General features: G+C 45.6%; 1 protein-coding gene across 1 annotated transcript; it reads right to left on the bottom strand.

The window, feature by feature from the left end:
• Nucleotides 1-514: 514 nt before the first annotated feature.
• Nucleotides 515-1,324, bottom strand: LOC130993809 (uncharacterized). Its single transcript, XM_057918847.1, has one exon. It carries the CDS (start codon nt 1,322-1,324, stop codon nt 515-517), a length of 810 nt encoding a protein of 269 aa, XP_057774830.1.
• Between the last annotated feature and the right edge of the window lie 24,293 nt (nt 1,325-25,617).

Genomic DNA, 25,617 nt, shown 5'->3' with positions numbered 1-25,617 from the left:
GCACCAGAGCTCGCCTATGGAGGTGGAGTCTCAAGCTCTGCACAACCCTAGCTGAAGTTCAGCTCTGAAGTCGGGCTGGAGACTTTAACTCTAGCGCTTGGTGGGAGGCAACCCACCTTTGGTTTGTTTTTTAATTTTTATTTTCTTTTGCTTTCTTTGTTTTCGTTGATTGTTTTGAGTCTTTCCTCAGTTTTGGTTGCCAACGCCGACAAAGGGAAAAAGGGAGCCAATGCTAATAATAATAAAAAAAAAAGGGAATAGCTGAAGGAGTCCGTTGCCTAAAAGATTGAGAATACACCAAGTCTAAGAGAAGGCGTTGATTTAAATGTGTGGGCCAAAGCTGATTAAGGTGTTAAAATTGCCTAAAAGAGAGGGGAAGGAGTCAGCGCGAGGTGGATTAAAAACTAGAAAGGGCCAACGCAGCTTGGCTAGGAAATTACCGTCAACGATTGAATTAAAAGAGTCAGCGCTGGCCAAACCGTCGAATGGAGCGGGCTAGCAAAAGAAGGAAAAGTCACCAAAAAGTGCCACCCGCCAGCCATGCCCCCTGGCAGCGCTGCCACCCCGAGCTGCCAGCCGCCAAGACCGCCCAAGCCATGCCCCCGGCCAGCGCTGCCACCCGCCAGCGCTGCCACCCCGAACTGCCAGCCACCCCGCCCAGCCACGCAACCGTCAACGCCGCACACCCCGAACCGCCTAGCCCACCCCGCCAACCCCAGCCATGCCACCGGGCAGCGCTGCCCACCCGCCAGCGCTGCCACCCCGAAACTGCCAGCCACCCCGCCCCAGCCACGTAACCGTCAACGCCGCACACCCCCGAAACCGCCCAGCCCACCCGCCAACCCCAGCCATGCCCCCGGGCAGCGCTGCCACCCCGCCAGCGCTGCCACCCCGAACTGCCAGCCACCCCGCCCAGCCACGCAACCGTCAACGCCGCACACCCCGAACCGCCCAGCCCACCCGCCAACCCCAGCCATGCCCCCGGCAGCGCTGCCACCCCGCCAGCGCTGCCACCCCGAACTGTGTAATAATCTTGGCAGCGCTGCCACCATGCCACCCGCCAGCGCTGTCCAAATTTTGGCTGGGCGCTTGTAGAGATTCTTGCCAGCCCGCTCAGCCGGCCCAGCCACGCCAGCGCTGCCAGCCCGCCAAGCCCGCCCAGCCACACCAGCGCTGCCAGCGCTGCCAGCCGCCAAGACCGCCCAGCCACGCCCCCGCACCGCTCAGCCACACGCCACATGCCAGCGCTGCGAGCCCCGCCAACCGCACCCGTCAGCGCTGCCTCATGCCCAGCGCTGCCCAGCGCCTTGCTCTCGCGCACCATGCCTCATGCGAAGATTAGTCTTCTATGCTTAGTGCACCATGCCTTCCGCGCACCATGCCTCTCGCGCACCATGCCTCATGCGAAGATTAGTCTTCTATGCCAGCGCCTTCGCTCTCCAAATTCAACAAGGCAGAACGTCAGCGCTGCTACATGAAAGCGCTGCCAGCACCTTCACTCTCCATATTCAGCGCGGCATAACGCCAGCGCTGCCAAATGCAAGTACCTTCACTCCCAAAGATTCGGCCCTGCTGCCACCACGCCCTGCTGCGCCCAACACCCGTCAGCGCTGAACTGCCCTAGCGTGGGGAACTCGTTAGGCGACTTGATTTCAAATTTGGCGATGGCGTTGAAAGGCGAGGCCGACGACACGAAGGTGGCGATATCTAGCTGCTACGTGGAGCCGCTCTTCAACACACAGAGTCAGCGCTGCCACAGAGTCAGCGCTTCAGTTTTTCAATGCCGATAATCAGGGACGTTTTCTAAACTATTCATATTTCTTTTCTTCCCTGAGGACATGGCATGCTTTTAGTGTGGGGGTGTTTTCTTGTGCTTATATTTAAAAAAAAAATAATTAATAATAATAAAAAAAAATAAAAAATTTAATAAAAAAAAAAAAAAATTGGCGAGATTAGTCTTCTATGCTTAGTTTTTTGTCTTTGTCTCATGCGAATTTTTATGAATTTGTGGAAGAGAAGATGGTTTTCGATGTGCATTTAGGGTTTGTGAATGAATGGTGGTTATTCTTGTTTTATTTTTAATATGCGTATCTTGATTATGCAAAGAATTATGAGTTTTGTTGCAACATGATTGTAAGTTAGTAAAACGTGATTTGTCCGGTAGATACTAGAAGGAGTATTGTCAGTGTGATTACCTACGATTGTATCTTATCTGTGAAATGTGAAAAATGTTGGACGAATTGCCAACTCTGAAAATTCCAGCTCTGAAACATCTGGCATGTTCTGAAAACGTGACAGCTCTGAGTCTCTGCTCCTCTAGACTAACTATGAGCATGGGAAACCACGTGAAAAGACTTTGGATTACATCCAAATGGTTTTATTTCATGAATTATGGCTCAACTGTTGAAAATCTTAAGCACAAAAAGTGTGAAAAATGGGGATATTGATTATAAAGGTGATCACATTAGGGAATTCACTTCTAGCGGAGAATCGGGTCTGATCGAATTACTTGCATTACTCTTTTGTTGCGTCTTAAACTTTGAGTTACTTGCATGATCAAGAGATGTGTGTTGTTGATAAAATTTTGAATTGACTTTGTGAATGTTTGGATGGAAATTTGCATTGTTGAAATCAATCTCTTCCTAGGATTCATATGGATTTTGCTTGAGGACAAGCAAAAGGCTAAGTGTGGGGGGGTTGATTTATGCTTAATTGTTCTAATTTTAGGGGTTTGCATGTGCATATTTTAAATTAAATCTTCTGGAAATTGGTGTGTTTTATGGTTTGTTTGATGCTTTGCAGGAGATTTAGGTTTATAGATGGAAGAATGCAATTTTGGAGATTTTTGGGCTAAAAATGGTGTTTTTAGCAGACATCGACATAGCAGAGCTAAGTGCCAGAGTCAACTGACAGCGCTGACCATTTTCAACTCAACTCATAACTGCCAGCGCTGACCATTTTCAGCTCCGCCCATTCTTGCCAGCGCTGACCATTTTCAGCTCCACCCATTCTTGCCAGCGCTGGCCATTTTCAACTCAACTCATAACTGCCAGCGCTGACCATTTTCAGCTCCGCCCATTCTTGCCAGCGCTGACCATTTTCAGCTCCACCCATTCTTGCCAGCGCTGGCCATTTTCAACTCAGCTCATAATTGCCAGCGCTGACCATTTTCAGCTCCACCCATTCTTGCCAGCGCTGACCATTTTCAGCTCCGCCCATAAATGCCAGCGCTGACTACTTTCCAGCTCCACCTATTTCGCCAACGCTGACTACCTTTCCCAAGCATAATCATCGGAGTTCACTTTCCAGAGCTATGTTTATTCTTTCCAGCTCCGCATATTCTTGCCAACACCATTACTTTCCAGCTATGTTTATTCTTGCCAGCACCGATTACTTTCTAGCTATGCTTATTCTCACCAGAGCTAAGTCTATAAATAGGGTTTCATTTCTATTGTAAAATCATCTATCTTTTGCTATAGTTTTAGACTCCATCTTTGAGATCTCTTGGCATCCGAAATTGAGAATTTATTGCTTTCATAGTTCTTTTTCATAGTATTGAAAATTCATTGTTTTTAGTTAGTTTTCGATTAAGTTAAGTTTTTAGTTATTTATTGGATTGTGATTGCGTGACACAATTACACGTTCAAGACATTTACGGTATTTCGTATTTCAATTCAATTTATTTTCGTTTAATCATGTTTATGTTTTAGTTTATGTTTATGCTTTCTTTTTAATTATGCAATTTAAATTATGCACTTTAGTTTCATGCCTAGATTAGTTTTATTTTTAATTTACAAGTACTTAATTTCTTAAGTTAGATTTTATTTAAGTTGTTTTAATTCTGCCTAGGGTTAATAATTTAATTCGCCTAGTAATTTTACAATTTGGTTTTAATTCAGTTTTAAGTTTCAGTTCTAGATTAATAATCAAACTCTTTACTGCTTTCTTTTATTACTTTTTCCACGATATTACTAGAAGCCCTTTAAGACTTTCCTTGAGAGATGACACTGGGTCAACTTACCATCACTAGAATGTCCTTGTTCTATTGCAAGTCAAACTAGAGGTGTTCTAGGTTGAGTCAGAGTCCAATGGGAACAAGTCTTGCCCCTAATTGAGTTTGCGTATAATAACAGCTTCCAATCAACCATCAACATGGCTCCATACGAGGCCCTTTATGGAAGAAAGTGCAGATCCCCGTTATATTGTGATGAAGTTGGAGAAAGGAAGATACTTGGTCCCGAGGCCATAGATGAGATGATCACCATTGTCCGACAGATTCGGCAGAGGATTAAAGAAGCACAAGACCGTCAGAAGTCTTATGCAGATACCAGGAGGACGGAGATTCATTTCGATGTAGGTGACAAAGTTTTTCTCAAAGTTTCCCCATCTCGAGGAGTGCACCATTTTGGAATCAAGGGGAAACTAAAACCGAGATTTATTGGACCATATGATATACTAGAGAAAGTAGGCCCTGTAGCCTATAGACTTGCGTTACCGCCGAGTATCGCGAACGTCCACGACGTTTTCCATGTTTCACAATCGAGAAAGTACGTGTTTGATCCCAGACATGTCATTCACCAGGAAGAAGTATCTCTTGAACCAGACTTGAGCTATGAAGAGAAACTCGAAGCTATTCTGGACAAGAAGATTCAACGACTACGAAGCAAAGCAATTTCCTTGGTGAAAGTGCAATGGAGACATCACGACCAAGAAGAAGCAAACCATGTTCCGGAAGAATTCAGAATAAATGGTCTAAAGACCCGACGTATCCATTACCACTCAATGCAGCACCTAAGGAGTTGCAGCCGGAGGATATAATTCGACTCGTGAAAGGGAAACAACATGAATAACCTTGATCGAATCGGATTAGAAGATCTACAAGAGTTAGCCGAATATTTTGCTAACCTCAATATGGTTGATCTAAAGATGAACCAAGAAGGAGAGGTGCCCAAAACTGAGCATCAGCAAGCAGGGTCGTCAAAAAGAGATGGGGCTCAAGAAGATTCGAGCCAATACCAACGAACCAGACGACGCAGGCCCCAGATGCGGGATACTCCTATAGGGAAGGCCACACTTGAACCAATCCATCCATATGGATTGATTCTCAACCTCGATGAAGCCAGTTTTAAAGATTGGGAAGGACTCATCGACGAATGGGCTTCAGCAATGAAGATCGTGATTGCCACGATAGAATATGACAAAGAAGAATTTGTCAAAATCTTCGAGGCAAGTTTTGCCGGCGTGGCAAAACAATTCTGGGATAAAGCGGCAACCAAGGAGAAGAATGAGCTGTTTACCAAAACATCAGTTTCAGAAATCCTTGAAGAGGCCACCCATCCGATTAAAATCCATTTTCTTGGAATGGGTTTTTTCGAAGGATCAGCAGAGGAGAAGCGCAAAAAATATCGACATGCACTTTATAATCTAAGATTGGTGGTGCTAGAGCCAAAAGCTCTCGATGAATTTCTGCGCCTGTACACCCTATATGTCCATATGGGGGTAGTTGATGATCAAACCGCCAAGGACTTCTTTACAAAGTTTCCAAGTCCATGGAGGGAGATACTCATCAACGAGTACGTGTCACCAGGAGATTATCCTCTTGATAGTGCATCAAGAAGGATGTCATATGTTCACAGGAAGCTGTCTGAATGGTGCCAGAAGGCAGCGGATCAGAGAAATCTGTAACACCCCGTATTTAGTTTACCTTGCGGTAGTATCGAAATACTATTGAGAGATTAAAGACTAGCTTACTAAAGACGAGAGGAAGTTATCGATGGATGGTATTATGGAGCAAAATAGAGACGTTAAGAGAATTGAGAATGATGTTAGAGCTAAGGAGGAGATGTTAATTGTTTTCGAGTTGAGACGAAGTGCTAGAGATAGAGTTGAGGTAGTGTTGAGAGTCACTATAAAAGGGATTAAGCTAGAGGGACGATTAGATTAGTGACGAGTGATGATCCATTTTTAATGTGATAACTTTGTGAGTTATTTGATTGACGTTATGTAATTTACTTGTTACTTGCGCACTTATATTGAGTCGTTGCGATATTTGAAATTGCGATTTTTGAAAAATAGCATACATGATTTTTATTTACCACCACACATTCCTACACTCACATCCATTATTTTAATCTCTTTCTCACATGTGGGATTAGGCGGATTAGACATGTTGCTAAGTGGGGAGACAAAGTACTATTTGGGCATTTAATGAGCATTTAATGTTTCTTATCTTAAAGGGGTAAGATTCTTGATTAAAACCAAAGAGTTTCTCTCTCTTTCCGTCATTCTCATCATATTCGGCCCTTCAACTTCTTCTCTCTCCCTCACGCCATTCTCTCTCCTCCATTGGAGACTAAGCTCAAAGCTTCACCAGTCATAACTGTGATAAAATACTCCGCTAAATCTAGCCTTAAACACTTTCTCCTCTTGTTTCAAGAAGATTAGTGGAGTTTAAAACCTGAAGAAATCGAGAGAAGACGTCCTTTTTCTTGAAACTGTTGAGTAAGTGTTCTGATCTTTTGGATCTAGACTTGTTGAGAGATGTATGTGGTGATATGTGTGTGTAAAAGGATGTTTTAAGCATGAGAAACTCCCCCTCCTCCATTTTCTTCATTTTCGAAAACTTGGGTTCATGCCCTTTAAAAATCTTTTTTTTAAACCGAGATGAGAAATGTGTGTCATATGTGATGTTTTGTGTGTCATATGTGATGTTTTGTGTGTTAGGTGATGATTTGAAGTGATTAAGATGTGTTTTACAAAACTGAGTCTTAAGATACGAGTTTTTACAAAATTTAGTTTGATGTAAGAAATTGGGAAAAATCTGTAAGTGATGTCTTGCATGATGATTTGATGATGAGTAAGAACTTGTGATAGGATTTACGTGATTTTGATGATTTTAGAGTTTGTAGAGTTCGTGAGTTGGTTATGATGCTGCATGATAAGTATTTTTTATGTTTGAGAGTGTCTGATGATTTTTGAGAATGAAAAAGTTGACGAGTTTACGAGTTGCTCTTGGTTGCACTGTTCTGCCTTGAGTCTTGTTCTGCCCAGCCGAGTTGTGATTCCGCTACTCTGACAGCGGATTCATTTCCCCGCTGGCATGCCAGAGGATTCACTTTCCCGCTGGCATGCCAAAGAAGTCTTTTCCCCGCTGGCATGCCAGAGGAGTCATCTCCCCGCTGGCATGCCAGAGAAGTCATTTCCCTGCTGTAATGTCAGCGAGTTGATTCCTCTGACGATCGATTCCTCTGACGATCGATTCCTCTGATGATCGATTCCTCTGACGATCGATTCCTCTGACTATTGATTCATCTGGTTTGTGATTCCGCTGGTATGACATAGAGTTCATGATTTCGCTGCTCTGGCCAGTTGATTTCTCTGCCCTGGCTAGTTGATTCCTCGGCGCTGGCGAGTATTTCTTCGCTGCTCTGCTTCGCTCTGCTGAGTTTTTCCACTCTGACCACCGAGCATTTCTCTGCTCTGGTCTCCGAGTCAAACTTATGTTTGCTTGTTTGCGACGTGTTTATGCGTGAGTTGTATGCTTATGTGATTGTGCTTGCCTATGTGCTTGATTGCTTTTAACCGAGCCTTTTGAGCGTTAAGTTGAGAATAAGATTAGAATTTATTGTCATAGAGTTGAGTGATTAGACGGAGATAAGCTGAAGAATAATTATGATGAGTGTTATAATAAGATTGAGGTTTTAGAAAGGAAGTTTCTAACTAGTTCCTCACTTGTCGCATACACTACTCCGATGTTACAACTACAAAGACCAGTCGAGGACGCAAGTGAAGATCACTCCGAGTACCACCTACAGTAAGCCGAGCTCTACAGGTGGGCAGTATGTTGAGAATATGTTGAGTATGAAAAATATATCGAGCTTTCTGAAATGATTAATTGATATTATGAACTTATCAAATGTTGAGTTTAATGATGTTTATGAACTGTTTGACTTGCCAATATTTCTGATGATGAACTTGTGTGTTACCCTCTACTGATGAGACGAATTCGGATCCTGCCACAAGCGGGGTTGTGTACACAGAGGTGACTGTGAGCCGTCTTCGGGTCGGCCGGTCACGGTGCTTGAGAAGGAGGCCTACTTCTCAGTACCTTGGTTATGATGATGAGTGGTAGATGCGGTACATACATGTTGATTATTTTGTCTGCAGACACTTATTTATGATGTTGATTATGAAAATTGCATGCACAGATTCATTTACGCTAACTTTATTTCTGTGTATTGCTGATGTCATGGCAAGCTTCAAACATATAGCTCTAAGAGCACTTTTCTTGTCTTTCGGCGTCTGCCCACTGAGTATTAAGTACTCACGCCCTGCATATATTTCTAAATGTGCAGGATAAGCATGGTCGGAGGATGGCTTGGTGTTGGCGGGGATCGTTGTTTCGAGTGATCACCTTTTGATGTCCTTTCGTCTCTATGGCAGCATGATGTTTTTGAAGTTGTTATTGACTTAATTAAGAAATACACTCTCAACTATATGTCTCCATACATATAGTTTGATCACCTTTTGTTGTGTAACTCTGTACATTTTAAATCCTTGTATATATTGAACTACGACCGTTTGTTTGTGTTTACACAAAACTCTGATGCTTTGGTTTATATAGCAATGTCGATGTTTATGATCTAGAAAGGATGTTATGATGTTAAAATTAGTAAATGTTTATCTTGCTTCCGCTTAAAGACGAGATCAGTTTTCCAGCCTTTGTTCCTTCAATTATTTTAGTCGTATCGATACCCGGTCTACGCTATCACTGGCTAGACGGTGGGCTGCGACAAAATCTCAAGAAATTGAGAAGACTCAACAAAAGATCTCCATTGATGTGCGACAACATTGATCTTCCAACATAGATTGGAGCTGAGTTGCTATATCAACGGATGAGCAAAAAGAAACATAGGTACCGGCCCTATGAAAAGAAATCAAAGAGGAGTTCTTGGAAGCTAAGAACTATGTGGACCAGACAGAAGGCACGCTCCTACAAATCAGGCCAACGGAGCGGACCATCAAGGAGCCGGTTTTCATCCCAAAAACGAATCCCGGCAAGAAAAACTTTCACGCCGCCCCTAAGCCATCTCTAAAAAACCACAGAAAAACCACAAATCTCTCTCAGAAAACCACAGATCCGGCCAACCTCTTCCCATTCGTTGGCCGCTCACCCAACGGTCGTAGCCCCTAAGCCAGCTCTGAAAACCCTAGGCACCAACAATCGTTCTTCCCTCTTCGAACCCACGACCATGTCCGCCACCGCGACGACCCCTCTTCCGGCGAGGGCAGAAGTCTAAACGGCGCCGGACTAAACAGCGTCGGCTGCCACTGTCGGTCAACGGAGGGAATGAGATGGGAAAGAGAAAGATATCTCCCTTTATTTTCCTTTTGCTTTTCGAATACATTGAATGGGTTGGGGGAAGGGGGAGGCTCCGCCGGGCTGTGGGTGCGGGCAGGGTCGAAGGGGTAAGGTGGGGAAGGGGGGTCGATCTGTGGGAATTGGGATGGGTGGGGATGTGGCAACGCATTGTCATCAATCTCGTATAAATTAAATGTCACATAAGCCACGTAAAGTATAAAAAATTCTAAAAGAAAGAGGAGCAATTGAATGGTGGTTTCTGTATCAGTCGGTTGAGAAAGAGGGGAGATTGAAAGCGACTGCACTTTTTCAAGAGAAGCAGCCAGTTACCAAAATTTGTGGGATAATGGGTTGGTTGATTATGAAGAGCAAGTTTTATAATGGTCAAATTGAGAGAATCGTGGGAGAGAGATAATGATGAAATTGAAAGAACGTGAGAGTAAGAAAAAATTATATAATATATAGATTAATAGATATAGATTTATCTACAGAATTGCCACAAATTGTGTTTTCATATAATAAATAGATTTTCTCCGCGTTGTCCTTTATAATTATATTCATAATATTTTCTCGATATTTGTTTAATTTGCAATTTAGTTCGAAGTCTTTAGTTTTTTATTTTGGTCCACATATGGTGATACATGGTTAAACGGAGACGGATTTTATCGGAGAATTACTGTAAAGCTACAAATTATACCTAGTGTTTGCTTGTAAGTCGAGAGAGAGAGAAATGGGATTGAGAGCTCAAGAGAAAATGTTGTAGTATTGCAAGAGTGAAGATAGCGTAAATTACAAAGGAGCACGTATGCCGCTATTTATAGATTATATGTAGAGGGTAAAATAGTAAAATCAGCACTGGAGCATGCGTCTTGCGTGGTCGGGGGCATAATAGTAAAATCGCCTTTGCGGGAGATTTCCCCACGTTTCTGGTGATTCCGCTGGTGAAGACCATTCCTCTGGCGAGAACGGCCTCTCTGGCGAAGGTGGTCCCTCTGACAAAGGTGACTCCTCTGGCGGGTGTGATCCCTCTGGCGAGTATGATTCCTCTGCTGAGTGTGACTCCTCTGGCGAGTGTGACTCCTCTGGCGAATATGATTCCTCTGGCGAAAACCATCTCGCTGCATCCCGCGATTCCCTTGGTAAAGTCATTCCTCTGCTCTACATATATTACTCCTCATCAACTACTCCCCCCTCTGGTCTGACTAGTTCGCTCTGGAACGGGGCAACTAGTTAGAGTATTCGCCCGCGCGGATGACGTCAGCAGCATTAAATGCCCGCCCTTCCTACAGTGCTTTTCCGTATCCCGAGGTTACCTTTTTCAGCCCTCGCATCCTTTCGCCTCCCAGCAGAAATCCTTGACCGTCGATTGCTTTTTTAGGGCCATGTGTCATTCATCCCGTATGGTGATAGTTGCCCGCGTACGCTACTTAGTCAGTTTTGAATTTTTATCCCTTCATCTTCTTCATTCTGTTTCCGCACTTGCTCGTTTTTTCTCTCAATTCCGGCGATTTCCTTCTTACTGTTTCGGCGATTTTTCTGCGACCCTACCGTTCCAGTCCTTTCCGTCGACCTTAAAGAACTCCCGACTTTAGGTAAATCGCGTGCTCCCTTTCCTGGTACTTGTAATTTACAACGTAGTTGTGTAATTGTTGGTGCTCTGACTGAGCGTGTTAGAAACCTTAGACTTAGAAATTCCGGCAATGGCTTCTACTTCCACTTCCCAGGATTCCTCGTCTTCCTCCCCCCAGTCCCAGGATCCTATAAACCTTCCTAAGCCTCCGAAAAGAACCAAGAAAGCACCCCAACCTCCTAAGCCTGTTCCCGAATCCCGCCTTGGTGTCGCGGCGATGGAGAAGATGAGGGAGAAATGTCTTAGTCCCCCAGAGCTAAAATTTGAAGCCTTCTCCAAGGCCTCGCCACCCCCAGAGAGGTTACGCGATCATAAAACAGTGGTCGTTTGGAAAGCCCAGATAGCCGCCGGCCTGAGGCTTCCCCCCTCTTCTCTCTTGGTTGCAGTCTGCAATCATTACCGTATTCCCTTTTATCAAGTCACCCCCTCCGCCATCCGGAGGTTGTATTCCTTCCACATTCTATGTCGAGCCCACGGTGTTGGAGACACCGCCAAGTTATTTTTTCAGACCCAATCCCTCCGTATGCAGGGCAGCCCTCTGTACAGCTTTGCTGGTCTTAAGAAATATCCCACCACCTTCCTTTCTTCCCTGAATTCTTTTGACAAAGATTTTTTATTTCAATATTGTTACGTGTGCAACCTTATTGGTTCCTAGCGCGATCACGGCGCTCTGGAACTGGAATGGCACGGCTCTCGGACCACTTATAAACCAGTCTCTCCAGATGCCCCCTCCGCATTTGACCTGGGGGTCATAACCCGTCTCAACGCCATGAACAGCGCCCAGCCCTTAGACTGTAGGTACCTTGCCGAAAACAATTCGGCTTTGGCAGCCAATGGTCTATTTCCCCTGTATCCAAAGACATCGATAGGTAAAAATATGTGTTAGAAAATATATTGACTTTTGTTACCCTAATTCTGACAGTGTGGAATTCTTTATTTGCAGGTATGTCGTGGAGGACAAAGTGCGGGCTCGATCTGGCTGCCACTGCTTCTCCCTCTCGCAGCGGGGGGCATGGCTCGGGAGGCTCCAACTCTCGTATGGGCCCTTCAGAGCAACCAACCGGGCCCGAGGTGGACACCTCTCACCCGGTGTCAGAGACCCCTGGGATGGTCACCCCCTCCCAAGGCTTTCGCCCTGGTAAGGGGAAGAATATGGAGGTCTTGCGCACATTCAGCCCGGAGGGTCCGGAGGTTGATATCGGCGACCTTATTCATAGGCGCAGACGTTCCGGCGCCGGTAAGGTATCCGGTGCTGGTGGAGAAGATGTCCTTGTTGTGGACATTACTGATGAAGTCCCCTATCCCGACTCAGTCCAAGACATCCCCACTCCCGGGTTCACGAAGAAGAGGAAGAGGGGCCTGATCTCTGTGGGCGAGAAAGAAAAACAAGAGAGCCTGAAGAAGGCCAACAAGTCTGTGGATCCAACGAAGAAGTCTGCTGGTGGCGCGGGGGCTCTCTCCTCTGCTGCCAAAAAGGGCAAAGGTAAGGTTTCGGCCCCTCTCGCCGAGGAGTCGGAGGTGGCTGTTCCTGGTCCGATTGCACGTCTGTCGGGGCAGGAGTTTGTTGAGGCCCTATCTTCCCGTGTCCATCCGAAGGACAAGGAGGTGGCAGGGAAATTGAAATGAGAGGCTCTGACCAGCCAGCTTGGCCAGTTGGCTCTTCAGGTACCCTGCACTTTATATTTTTATTTAAAGATTAAATTACTAACCTCTTGATTTTTCTGGCGAAAAGCCATTTCTCTGACGAAAACCATTCCTCTGGCAAAAGTTATTTCTCTGGTCTGACATTACCCGCTTTACTTTTTCGCAGATGGAGTCCCGACTCTGGGCGACCGTCCAGTGTATTAATAATTATGATGCATTGGAGAAAGAGAGAGAAAAGGAACAGGAGGAGGTGGCCAAGCGTGACGACGACATTGCCGGTGTAGTGGAGCGTCTTAGCAAAGCTGAGGTGGAGGCTGCGGCTTTAGAGGCTCACATCGACGAGCTAGAAGTAGAGAAAGCATCCCTGGCCTCTGAGCTGGCCAGGACTGATGAGGACTGAAATATGCACCAGCGTTGTGCACTATATAATGGGAACATTTCTATTTATGCTTATGATTAGTATTATTATTATTAAGCTAACCAGTGCAGGTTTAATTGAAGACTTGGGATAATAAAAGAAATAATAAAGCCTCTGGCGTAGTCAACCAAGCATAGACGACTCAGTCCAAGGTCAATGTATTAAAGGGGCTTAAGCCCAATTATCTTAGTGAATGGGCTTGAGGCCCTAAGGCTTATTTACATGCTTATAAATAGAGACTTAGTAGTGGGTTAGAGAGGATCATCTCATTATTCATTCATCTCTTGTAAAGTGTAAAACACTCTCTGAATTATAGTGGAAAACCCCCAAAACCCCCGTGGACGTAGGTCTTCTCGATCGAACCACGTAAATCCGGTGTCGTTTACTGCTTTTATCTACCGTATTATTTCTCGTTTCACCAACTGGCGCCGTCTGTGGGAACGGATCGGAGCTACGTCGTGAGTTCCGACGAGCTTACAAAAAAATAAATTGGAAGAGTACTGTTCATCGAATTCTTTTTTTGGAAAATTGGAGATTCGATTACTGTTCATCGAATTTTTTTTGGAAAATTGGGGATTTTGGGTTACTGTTCATCGAAGAAAAGGAAATGGGGGGATCGATTGGGGTTTAGAGGGAGAACTCCCAGATTCCGGCGAGGGGAATTCGTTTTTATTATTCCGGCTTCTAGCAAAAGTGATGGCTGCTCCAGCCCTTCTGATCCGAAGCTAGCCTTCTGCCTCTGTTCACTTTCACAGATTTGGATCGGGTTCCTCCCTGTCTCAGGCCGGTGAGGCTCTGCCTGGAAATGTCGCCGCCGCCGCGCACTGCTGCTACCTTTATTTCTCAGATCTAGTCGTTTCGTTTCTCACCAGTTCCGCCGAGATCGTGTCCGACCGAAGATGACGCAACTCGTCATTTTTCTCTTCTCAAACCGGCAACTGGTCGACCTGGCCTCCGACACAGGTTAGGGTCCAGCTTCCTTCCCGCTCAAGCGGCTCACCGCCGACCAAGGATGCTCAATCAGCTATTCAGTGACGCCGTTCAATTCGGCAAACATTCGGATCAATAACGAACACTGCGAATCTTGTAGGAAATAATATTTTTGGATGCTGTCAAAAGATCAATGGGAGGCGACAGTCCTATACATTATTCGCTGAACTCGAGATTAAGGAGGCCATGCATAAGCTCTGTTCGGGATCCTGGGCAGACCAAGAGGCGCATTAGGAAAAATCGAAGTCAGACCAGTGGATGCCGGCGCTGATGAAGATCTGTTGCTGTCTTAACAGAGCTGACATCAGGCTACGAATTAAGATCTGCTACACAGATTTTAAAGAGACAGAGCCACCACCCCCGATCTCAATCGCAGTTACTTCCAAGTAGCAAGAAAAATAATGAAAGAGAGCTAAGTCTTTGATACCTTTGCTTAAATTGAATATTTCAAAATTGGATTGACTTTGATTGAGAGTTTTGATGAATTATTTTCCATATCAAGGCTGTCTTCATTATGACTTTGCTATGTTTCTTATGGTTTGGTTGAGACTGCTGATGGTGAGATTAATTGGGGAAATAGTGATTATAACTATCGAGTTAAATTCGGGCATCCTTATATGAACTGAATTTTTGCTTGGTTGCGATAATTTGATTTAATGCTTCGAAGAAAAATAAAAAGTTGTAAAAGGGTCAATGATATATCTGTAAATCATTGTAGGTGAGGGTGGTATGCTACTGATATAGGCCTTTTAATATTTTAATAATTCATTTTATAATGGCCATCTTGATTGGCAACATAAGGTGTTACAGGAAATTCTGCCAACAAATGGGATGATAGTCTTAAAGCAATCAAGAACGTCTAGCGACAAATGAATCAAAACTCCAACATGGAGATGTTCAATATGTTGCGGCATAGCTAGGGAGGGGATTTGTGCCGATCACGAATCAATGGGTGCCAAACCTCATTATCGACTTTCAATTTTGGGGAAAGTAGGTAATAGCTTGATACATGTTGCAAATTTCACAACAAGATATCTCGTTATTTGATGATTTGGGGTTTGTTTTTATATTGATCTAAGGATCTATTTTTAGAAGTGTAACCACTATGACTTGATCAATTCTAAGAATAGGGAATATTTTGTCGTGATAAGCATAGTGAAATGAATGCATAACAATACATTACATGATCAAGGTTTTGAATTTTCTCAATAATTGCTTTACAGCCCTGTCTCAAGGGGCTCTCATATTTTACTAATATTCTCGTTCAAGAGTTCTTACAGCACATGATAAACAGCTTTGGGAAAAAACTTGAACAAGTATGGTAATCACCATAACACGAAAAGCTAATCCACTTGTAAGTGGTAATTCAGGTACTTCGCTGAACTTTATCTCGTGGAAGCATGTGAGCATGATGTGGGAGTATTATGCTTTATAACTAGGCAAAATTATGATCTTAGGGTATTTTATGGGAACATGTAAGCATGATAGGGATTTGGGAAATATTCTGCTTCTTCACTTGGGCAAAACCATGATTTATATGATCTTTGATGGGATTTATGAAATTATAATGCTATCTTGGAAGCTGCACAACTTCTGCATATGTGCTTAGACTTGAAATATGACATTATTAATAAACGAAGTTGCACACCTTCTGCATATGTGCTAGGGCTTGAAATGCAACTTGAATTATGTTACTTGGGAATTGTAGTTATGCTAACTCTCTCACAATCATCACAAGCATGAGCACCAAACACACACACTTGACATGTTTTTGCGAGGCATGCACATGTCACCAGAGGGGGGAGTAGGAAGTACACCCACAACTAGCATTCACTCGGAAAGGAGCAAAGGAGTGCTAATCGATGTTTAGCGAGTTGTTCCAATAATCGTAAGCCGCGAAAGTTAGTTGCACCCCCCGGGTCTTCCATGCTCCGCGCAGAGGGTTACTGTTTAACCGTAAGCCACGAAAGTTGGTTGCGCCCCCCGGGCCTTCCATGCTCCGTGCAGGGTGTTCTCTTAACCGTAAGCCACGAAAGTTGGTTGCGCCACCCGGGCCTTCCATACTCCGTGCAGGGTGTTCTCTTAACCGTAAGCCACGAAAGTTAGTTGCGCCACCCGGGCCTTCCATGCTCCGTGCAGGGTGTTCTCTTAACCGTAAGCCACGAAAGTTGGTTGCGCCATCCGGGCCTTCCATGCTCCGTGCAGGGTGTTCTCTTAACCGTAAGCCACGAAAGTTGGTTGCGCCACCCGGGCCTTCCATGCTCCGTGCAGGATGTTCTCTTAACCGTAAGCCACGAAAGTTGGTTGCGCCACCCGGGCCTTCCATGCTCCGTGCAGGGTGTTCTCTTAACCGTAAGCCACGAAAGTTGGTTGCGCCACCCGGGCCTTCCACGCTCCGTGCAGGGTGTTCTCTTAACCGTAAGCCACGAAAGTTGGTTGCGCCACCCGGGCCTTCCATGCTCCGTGCAGGGTGTTCTCTTAACCGTAAGCCACGAAAGTTGGTTGCGCCAAAAACTTGTTCGCTATTTTATTTAACACGTCGCAAGTGTACGGGTGCAATTGTGTACAGTAGCAAGCAAGGTCGTATTCCACATAGACTGAATTAACCAATTCCTATCCTAAATTATTCTACTCTATCTGGACAAACGAAATTGAGTGTTTTGTTGTAAAAAAACAAAATAAATAAACAGCAGGAAAGAAAATAAAGCAAACTGCGAAACAGAGAAATAGATAAGAGAAGATTTCCCAAGGCAAAGGTTTCAACAGATTCTCCTAACTAACATGTTCAATTCAATTAATAAGATGATTCCTAAGGCAATCTCTAAGCTAGTTCATACCCACTCCCGTGGCATACAAACCGTTGATTACATGCAAGGCTACTGATTTATGCTTAATTGTTCTAATTTTAGGGGTTTGAATGTGCTCATTGTAAGTTAAATCTTCTGGAAATTGGTGCGTTTTATGGTGTATTTGATGCTTTTCAAGAGATTTAGGTTTTAATGGTGGAAGAGTATAATTTTGGGGATTTTTGGCTAAAAATGGCGTTTTTACGCCAGACCAGACCAGAGGAATCATAGGCCAGAGAAATCAACCACCAGAGAAATCAAGTCTCCAGAGCAGCGGAACCAAGCGCTCCGGATCCAGAGAAGTCATTCGCCAGAGAACTCGCTAAGTCAGAGAACTCGCTAAGCCAGAGAAGTCCGCCAGAGAACTCGCTAAGTCAGAGAACTCGCTTAGCCAGAGGAGAAAGGCGCCAGAGGAGAGAAAAGCGCCAGAGGAGTCGACCGTCAGAGGAATCGAGGCGAGCGTGGACATGCCAGAGAAATCACCCGCCAGAGCGGAGGAAGCGCTAGAGGAATCAATACCAGAGCGGAACCCATTCCGCTGACAAGATCAGAGAAGTCATCCGTTCCTCTGGCGATAACCATTCCTCTGGCGAGAGCTGCGATTTCCGCCGAGTGGAGAATACTTGTTGCGCGCGTCATAGCTGGAGTTACCTTATCATCTACGATTCTATTCCTTTTAGAGTCCGGCTTTGCATGGTAATTTCCATGGTGATCCAGAAGGAGTTGAAGTCTATAAATAGGGCTATAGTTTTCATTGTAAAAAAATCATCCAAATTCTTGCCCTAGTTTTAGACGCCATCTTTGCAATCTGTTGGCATCCGAAGCTTAGGATTTACTTGCTTTCATAGTTGTTCATAGTTTTGAGTTTTTATTGTTCTAAGTTAGATTTCAATTTCGTTTTAGTTTAGTTTCTTGGATTGTGATTGAGTGACACAATTACACGTTCAAGACAATTACGGTATTTCATATTTCAATTCAAGTTATTTTCGTTTAATCATGTTTATGCTTTTCGTTATTGTTTATGTTTTCTTTTCAATTATGCAATTTCAATTATGCACTTTAGTTTCATGCCTAGATTAGAAGTCTTTAAATTTACAAGTATTTAATTTCTTAAGTTAGGTTTAATTCGAGTTGTTTAAATTATTGCCTAGGCTAAGTTTAAGTTCAATTTACATTTAAGTTTAAGTTACGTTTTTTTTAAATCAAAACCTTTACTGCTTTCTTTTACTGTTTTTCCTGCGATACAATTAAAAGCCCTTTAAGACTTTCCTTGAGAGATGACACTGGGTCAACTTACCATCACTAGGATGTCCTTGTTCTATTGCAAGTCAAACTAGAGGTGTTCTAGGTTGAGTCAGCTACCGTCCCCGGATCGCACTTCTAGCATGCAACTCCTAAAAGCTCATAGGATTAACGCCCTCACAAATATCAATTCCCTTTAGAATTAAATATATGTGTTCTATGTTCTTAGTTCAGGTAATAATTATCATCTCCCGATATCAAATTAAAACCTATGATTATGCTAAATTGGTGGCCAATCAATAAAGCAAACAATAATAACAAGAACATAAAAAAGAATAACAATCTCAATTAATCGAATCAAACAGTCAGAAATTCAAATCATGTCTACTCCCTGAACCCTAGGAAAAAGGGATTCTAGCCACACATAGACATATGAACTAGAATCAATATCTCAATAAAACAGAAAAACATTCAACAATAAAACCGTAGTAAAGTTGAGAATCTTCAATCTTGCTCTGTCTTTGTTCTCTGTCTCTCTCAGCTCTCAGGAAAAGTAAAATATGATGAAAGATGATAAAAAGGTCCTGAGAATAAGTTCTTGGGGAGTATTTATATGCCCTAGGTCTTGTAGCTCTCAAAAATACCCAAAATCGCTAAAAAAACGAATTTTGGGCGGAAATACGGCGACTCGCGCGGCCACGTCGCGCGGCCGCATTGTTGGCCCGCGTGACGAAACAGAAATCCTGACAGCTTTGCGCAGTGATTTTGTTTTGGCTCGTTCTCCCTCGTAAAAACTCCGATTTATGATCCGTTTGCGCTCACGAACTCCTATCGAGACGAACTACAACTTGTATTTCAGCCAATTCTTCCAAATTCTGCTTCATTATTTCTGAAAATTCGTTCAAACACAAGAAAGTAACAAGTTCTTTACCATAAACGAATATAAGCTCAAATAGACCATCAAACACACAAAATCCTCACAACTAAGCATCAAAAATGACACACCAAGAGGTAAAAATGCATGTTTATCATTGCGCCACCCGGGCCTTCCATGCTCCGTGCAGGGTGTTCTCTTAACCGTAAGCCACGAAAGTTGGTTGCGCCACCCGGGCCTTCCATGCTCCGTGCAGGGTGTTCTCTTAACCGTAAGCCACGAAAGTTGGTTGCGCCACCCGGGCCTTCCATGCTCCGTGCAGGGTGTTCTTTTAATCGTAAGCCGCGAAAGTTGGTTACACCCCTCGGGTCCTCCATGCTCCGCGCAGAGGTCACTATTTAATCGTAAGCCGCGAAAGTTGGTTGCACCCCGTCCTCCATGCTCCGCGCAGAGGTCACTACTTAATCGTAAGCCGCGAAAGTTGGTTGCACCCCCCGGGTCCTCCATGCTCCGCGCAGAGGTCACTACTTAATCGTAAGCCGCGAAAGTTGGTTGCACCCCCCGGGTCCTCCATGCTCCGCGCAGAGTGTTCAAGCTTGGATGGGAAGCAGCAAATGAAAGCTTGGAAGGGAAGCAGCAAAGGAATGCATACAAAGGAGGGAAGCAGCAGAGGAATGCTCTGCCACCGTCCGTGATCCCAATGCTCTGCCGCCGTCCGTGATCCCAATGCTCTGCCACCGTCCGTGACCCCAATGCTCTACCACCGTCCGTGATCCCAATGCTCTGCCGCCGTCCGTGACCCCAATGCTCTGCCACCGTCCGTGACCCCAATGCTCTGCCATCGTCCGTGATCCCAATGCTCTGCCACCGCCCGTGACCCCAATGCTCTGCCACCATCCGTGATTTCAATGCTCCACCAGATTTCAATACTCTGCCATGATTTCAATGCTCTGCCGCGATTTCAATGCTCCACCCTGATTTCAATGCTCTGCCGCGATTTCAATGCTCTGCCATGACTTCAATGCTCTGCTCTACTCTACGGGCATTTCTCTGTTCTGAAAGGGCATTTCTCTGCTCTGACCGGGCTGTTCTGACGGGCAGTTCTCTGATCTGATAGGCATTTCTCTGCTCTGACCGGGCTAGACATTTCTCTGCTCTGACCGGGCTGGGTATTACTCTACGGGATGCTCTGTTCTACTCTACGGGACGCTCTACCCTACTCTACGGGCTACATTATTTTGCGTCTCTGCTCTATGGGCTGCTTGGATCTATTCTAATCGCTGCTCAGCGAGAAATAAGCCGTCTTTTGGCATGCTACTGTCATCCATCGGTCTTCTCATGCGCTGGTTTTCCTACACGCGGATTATCTATTGGTCTTCTCACGCGCTGGATTTTTTACGCGCTCAACAACAGGGTATATTGTTCAGACTCGACAAATATTTATGACGGGTTTTCTCACATGATCAGAGTATCATATTTCTCAACTTCGACATGGGTCTTCCTATGTTATTCGGGTATTCTTGCAGCGGTCTTCTGGTTCATCCAACACAAAGCATTTATATTGCTTATCTATGCAAAGTATTCAATATGGGGTATTCTCAGCGCTGGTCTTCTTATGCGCCCAAAGAAATGGAAATTATTTATCTTTGTCAACATTCAACAAACAAGAAGGAAATCTAACTTGGAACTACAATTCCAAAGTCAAGGGGAAAATGCTTATCTTTGCTTTCTTATAATATTAAAACTCTTATGTCTTCATGATTTGCAGGGATTAAGGAAAACAGCACAGCGCTGGCTTTAACAATACTTCGCTGGTTGAACACGAAGAATACCCGGTTCAACCAGACCGGGGGGGAGTAGCTGATGAGGACTGAAATATGCACCAGCGTTGTGCACTATATAATGGGAACATTTCTATTTATGCTTATGATTAGTATTATTATTATTAAGCTAATCAGTGTAGGTTTAATTGAAGACTTGTGATAATAAAAGAAATAATAGAGCCTCCGGCGTAGTCAAGCAAGCATAGACGACTCAGTCCAAGGTCAATGTATTAAAGGGGCTTAAGCCCAATTATCTTAGTGAATGGGCTTGAGGCCCTAAGGCTTATTTACATGCTTATAAATAGAGACTTAGTAGTGGGTTAGAGGGGATCATCTCATTATTCATTCATCTCTTATAAACTGTAAAATACTCTCTCGATTATAGTGGAAAACCCCCAAAAACCCATGTAAATCCGGTGTCGTTTACTGCTTTCTAGTTTAAGTGTTGGTTTCTCGTTTCACTAAGGACTAAAAAGGAGAGTTATGATAACCTTACCCGATTCCGGGAGACATACCAGCAAGAGCATAAGGACGCTTGCCGCCAGTGGAAAAAGGCGTGTGAAGGTGCCCAGGCGCGGGGTTATGTATTGGGGGTCAGGGACCAACGCCTGGAATTCTTTGTCTTTCCCCAGGGCCAGCGGTTCCTGGACTTCATGTTGGAGGGCACTCTGGCTGCTTTCCAGAAGCACCCCGACTATCTGGAGGGGTTTGGACCTATCTTCGCCCATATCATACGAGAGATATCCATGAAAGCGGCGGAGATGGTGGGAGCGTCAGAGGAGCAGGTCGCGACTCTGGACATGAAGGCCTTGATGGATCATATCAAGGACGAGGACCTCAACAGGATATTGGGGATTGATGCTAAGGCCCCGGCGAAGCCCAAGTGGTGGTATCCGATTTTGAATAAAGCCATCCCCCAATTCGCCTTTGGGGTTTATCCTGGTCCGGCGTTCCCCTCCCCGAAGTACCAGCCCTCCTTCTGTGCTACTTTGGCCAAATTTGTGGAAAAACTGAGGGGTGGGTCTGGCGCTGGCCCCCACAAGCTTTCTCAGTTCAGCATGGAGCCCCCGCTGCCCTCTGGCTTGAAGACCTCCGCCTTCGAAGACTCTGCCTCCTCTGCGGACGCCGTGGAACAACTTTATGCCTTGTATCAAAACAAGGACGCGTACATTTCTGAGGCAATAAAGTTGTTGAACATGGCGCAACGTCTGCCCCCAGTGCATTTCTCCGAGACACTGTCGGTGCTTGAGGTAGGTGGTTCCTCTGGTGGAGCTTTCACTGTTCCCGAATCTTCCGCTGCCGCTGCTCTTATCCCGGATCCCGCTGCTGCTGCTGCCTCCAAGCCCTCTGATGCTGCTCCTCTGCCCTGACTGCTTTTATTGTCCCCTCCCCTTGTTTCATCCAAACTTTTGTAATTTCAGACTTGTAAATATTTAGCATTTGTTCTGATTTTGACGTACAATGCCGCCGTTGTGGCGTTATGAATGGAATTTCCTCACGACTTGTCTCGCCCTTAAATTTCTTTGCTAGTTCTGCTTTCCTTCGCTCTTTATGTTATTTTGTTGCTTGTTGATGTTGAGCTTGCATTCCCGGACCTCAAACTATGATGTATGCTTCTGTTAAGTGGGGTATGATTTCCATTTTTTGTTGAAGTCTTTGTGATTCCTCTGGTCGAGTTTTCCTCTGAGTAGCTTCCCTCTGAGTGATTCCTCTTATTTCCTCTGCTGGGAACGTCTTTGGTTTGGCCCGCTGTGCTTGCTCCAAGCGTTTCTCTGATCTTCCCTTCTGGGATTTCTCTGACTCCTGATTTGAGGATCTCGCTGACTCCTCTGGCAAGGATTTCGCTGAATCCTCTGGCGGGGATTTCGCTGACTCCTCTGGCGAGGATTTCGTTGACTCCTCTGGCAAGGATTTCGCTGAATCCTCTGGCGGGGATTTCGCTGACTCCTCTGGCGAGGATTTCGATGACTCCTCTGGCGAGGATTTCGCTGAATCTTCTGGCGGGGATTTCGCTGACTCCTCTGTCGGGGATTTCGTTGACTCCTCTGGCGAGGATTTCGCTGACTCCTCTGGCGAGGATTTCGCTGTTGCTTCCCATCCAAGCATTCATTTGCTGCTTCCCATCCAAGCTTGAACACCCTGCGCGGAGCATGGAGGACCCGGGGGGTGCAACCAACTTTCGCGGCTTACGATTAAGTAGTGACCTCTGCGCGGAGCATGGAGGACCCGGGGGGTGCAACCAACTTTTGCGGCTTACGATTAAGTGGTGACCTCTGCGCGGAGCATGGAGGACCCGGGGGGTGCAACCAACTTTCGCGGCTTACGATTAAACAGTAACCCTCTGCGCGGAGTTTGGATGATCCGGGGGATGCATCCGACTTTCGCGGCTTACGACTCTGCACGGAGTTTGGATGATCCGGGGGATGCATCCGACTTTCGTGGCCTACGATTGAACAGTAACCCTCTGCGCGGAGTTTGGATGATCCGGGGGATGCATCCGACTTTCGCGGCTTACGACTCTGCACGGAGTTTGGATGATCCGGGGGATGCATCCGACTTTCGCGGCCTACGATTGAACAGTAACCCTCTGCGCGGAGTTTGGATGATCCGGGGGATGCATCCGACTTTCGCGGCTTACGACTCTGCACGGAGTTTGGATGATCCGGGGGATGCACCCGACTTTCGCGGCCTACGATTGAACGGTAACCCTCTGTGCGAAGTTTGGATGATCCGGGGGATGCATCCGACTTTCGCGGCTTACGATTAAGTAGTGACCTCTGCGCGGAGCATGGAAGACCCGGGGGTGCAACCAACTTTCGCGGCTTACGATTAAGTGTAACCCTCTGCTCTGCTGGCCACATAATCCCTCTTCTCTGGTGGTAGCATGATTCCTCTGCTCTGGTGGCAGCGTGATCCCTCTGCTCCTCCCCTTGTTCGAGCGTTGTCCCTGGCTGTTTATTTTTTCCCTTGACTTGCTTAAGAAGCAATTTTGCACTTGTTTTTCCCTTGATTTGCTGAGCAGCAATTTTAAATTTGTAAATTGTGGACTATGGGTATACACCCTACTCCCCCCTCTGGTCGCATGTGCAATGCTCTGCATGAACATGTTAAGTGCAGTATATATTTGTAAAGAAATAGCATAAAGTAAATGAGTCGACACCAGGGAATTCCCTAGAACCACATATCCGAGTTTATTGATATCATGGCCCCGAACCTCGTTAAAACCCCTGTGGGGAAAAAGAGTATTCGGTCTACAATTTGTTATGTCAACGATTGTCTTCGGGTCTGCGGTCCCTGTTGTTTCCCTGATCCTGTCCTCGTTCGTTTCTCTGTTCTGGCCTTTGATCTTGGCCTTCATTCCCTCTGGCAATAAATTGATCCAGATTACCCGTTCATGCTAAAAACTCCAGTTGGTACTTCAGATGCCCACAGTGTTTAGTGAAATACCCATAGGCATTGTGATACTTGCAGAGTTTGTTGTTGGGTCCTTGTTGGGGCTGCCCATCTCTGTAATTCCCCGGTGCCTTGAAAAATGGTTGATTCTTAATCAGATGGAAGATCTCCTCATGTGGCTTGTTCAAAGGGGTGTACTCGTCGAACCGAGTAACTTCATTCACAGTGCGTTGTTGGCGGTGTGGTCCCTCTGCTTGGGTGGAAGGTACCCTCGGGGGTAATCCTCTGAAAGGGGCCCTATCCTGGTGTCGCTGCCCCTCTGGTGCCTCCTCGGCTCTTTTAGCCTTGTGTTTGTCATTTTCAGCTTTCCTGGCCATCCTGGCATCTTCCAACTGTAAGTACCCCGGTAGTCTAGACATGATGTCGTCGAAGTCCCTGGCCGGTCTGATTTGCAGCTCATCGAAGAAGAGCCCCGGCTTAAGCCCTCTGACGTAGGCACAATTCTTGATCTGGGATTCTGCCTCAGGCACCTCCAGAGCCGCGAGATTGAACCTAGCCGTATACTCCCGTAGCGTCTCATTCTGGTCCTGTTTGATGTCCATTAGGGAAAGAGCTGACTTCCCTGCTCTTCGTGAGCTTGCGAACTGCCTCAGAAAATGCACTTGTAATTCCTCAAACGAACGGATGGAATTTAGGGCGAGCGTCCCAAACCATAGCTGGGCGGGTCCAGTCAATGTGGTGGAGAAAATCCGGCACTTGATGCCCTCAGTGTACATATGTAGAGTAACCAGTCCCTCGAACCGGTTGAGGTGTACCTCTGGATCAGTGGTACCATCATAGTCCAGAGAAATGGGTTTGTAGCTTCTGGGCAAAGTATCCGCCAGGATGTCGTCGGAGAAAGGACTGCGGTTGTTGATGGGGTGAAACCTTGACGTCTTGGCCCTCTTATCCTCCTTGTACTTCCCATGCTCCCTCCTTTCCTTTGGGGAGTTGTGAGCGTGGTGACGCTTGTGACCCTTGTGCCCTGGCCTGCCAGAAGAATACTCCAGCTCCCGTCCCTCTGACTTCTCTGTATAATGTGATTTCTCTGAACGGCGGGATCTCTCGGACCGATATGACTTCTCTGCCCTGTGGGATTTCTCTGATCCCTGCGCACTGTCGTCCCTCTGGGACTTCTCCCTTAGTGAGTTCTCTAGATCCTTGAGCTGGTGCTTTAGTTGCGACACTTGATTTTTCAGCCTGGTATTCTCCCTTGGCCTTTCTTCCTCAAACACGGGAGAAATGGATTGACTATCAGACTCATCAACCCCCTCCTTCCTGACAACGCTATTGAGCCTGACCCGGCTCCCCTCTGGCCTTCTCTCCAGTGCCTTCTCAGCGGGGAGCCTCTGTATTT

This window comes from Salvia miltiorrhiza, chromosome 7, assembly GCF_028751815.1.
Source record: "Salvia miltiorrhiza cultivar Shanhuang (shh) chromosome 7, IMPLAD_Smil_shh, whole genome shotgun sequence".
Taxonomy (NCBI): Eukaryota; Viridiplantae; Streptophyta; class Magnoliopsida; order Lamiales; family Lamiaceae; genus Salvia; species Salvia miltiorrhiza.
Note: the sequence above shows the minus strand (reverse complement) of the source record. Positions and strands in the feature narration are given on the sequence as shown.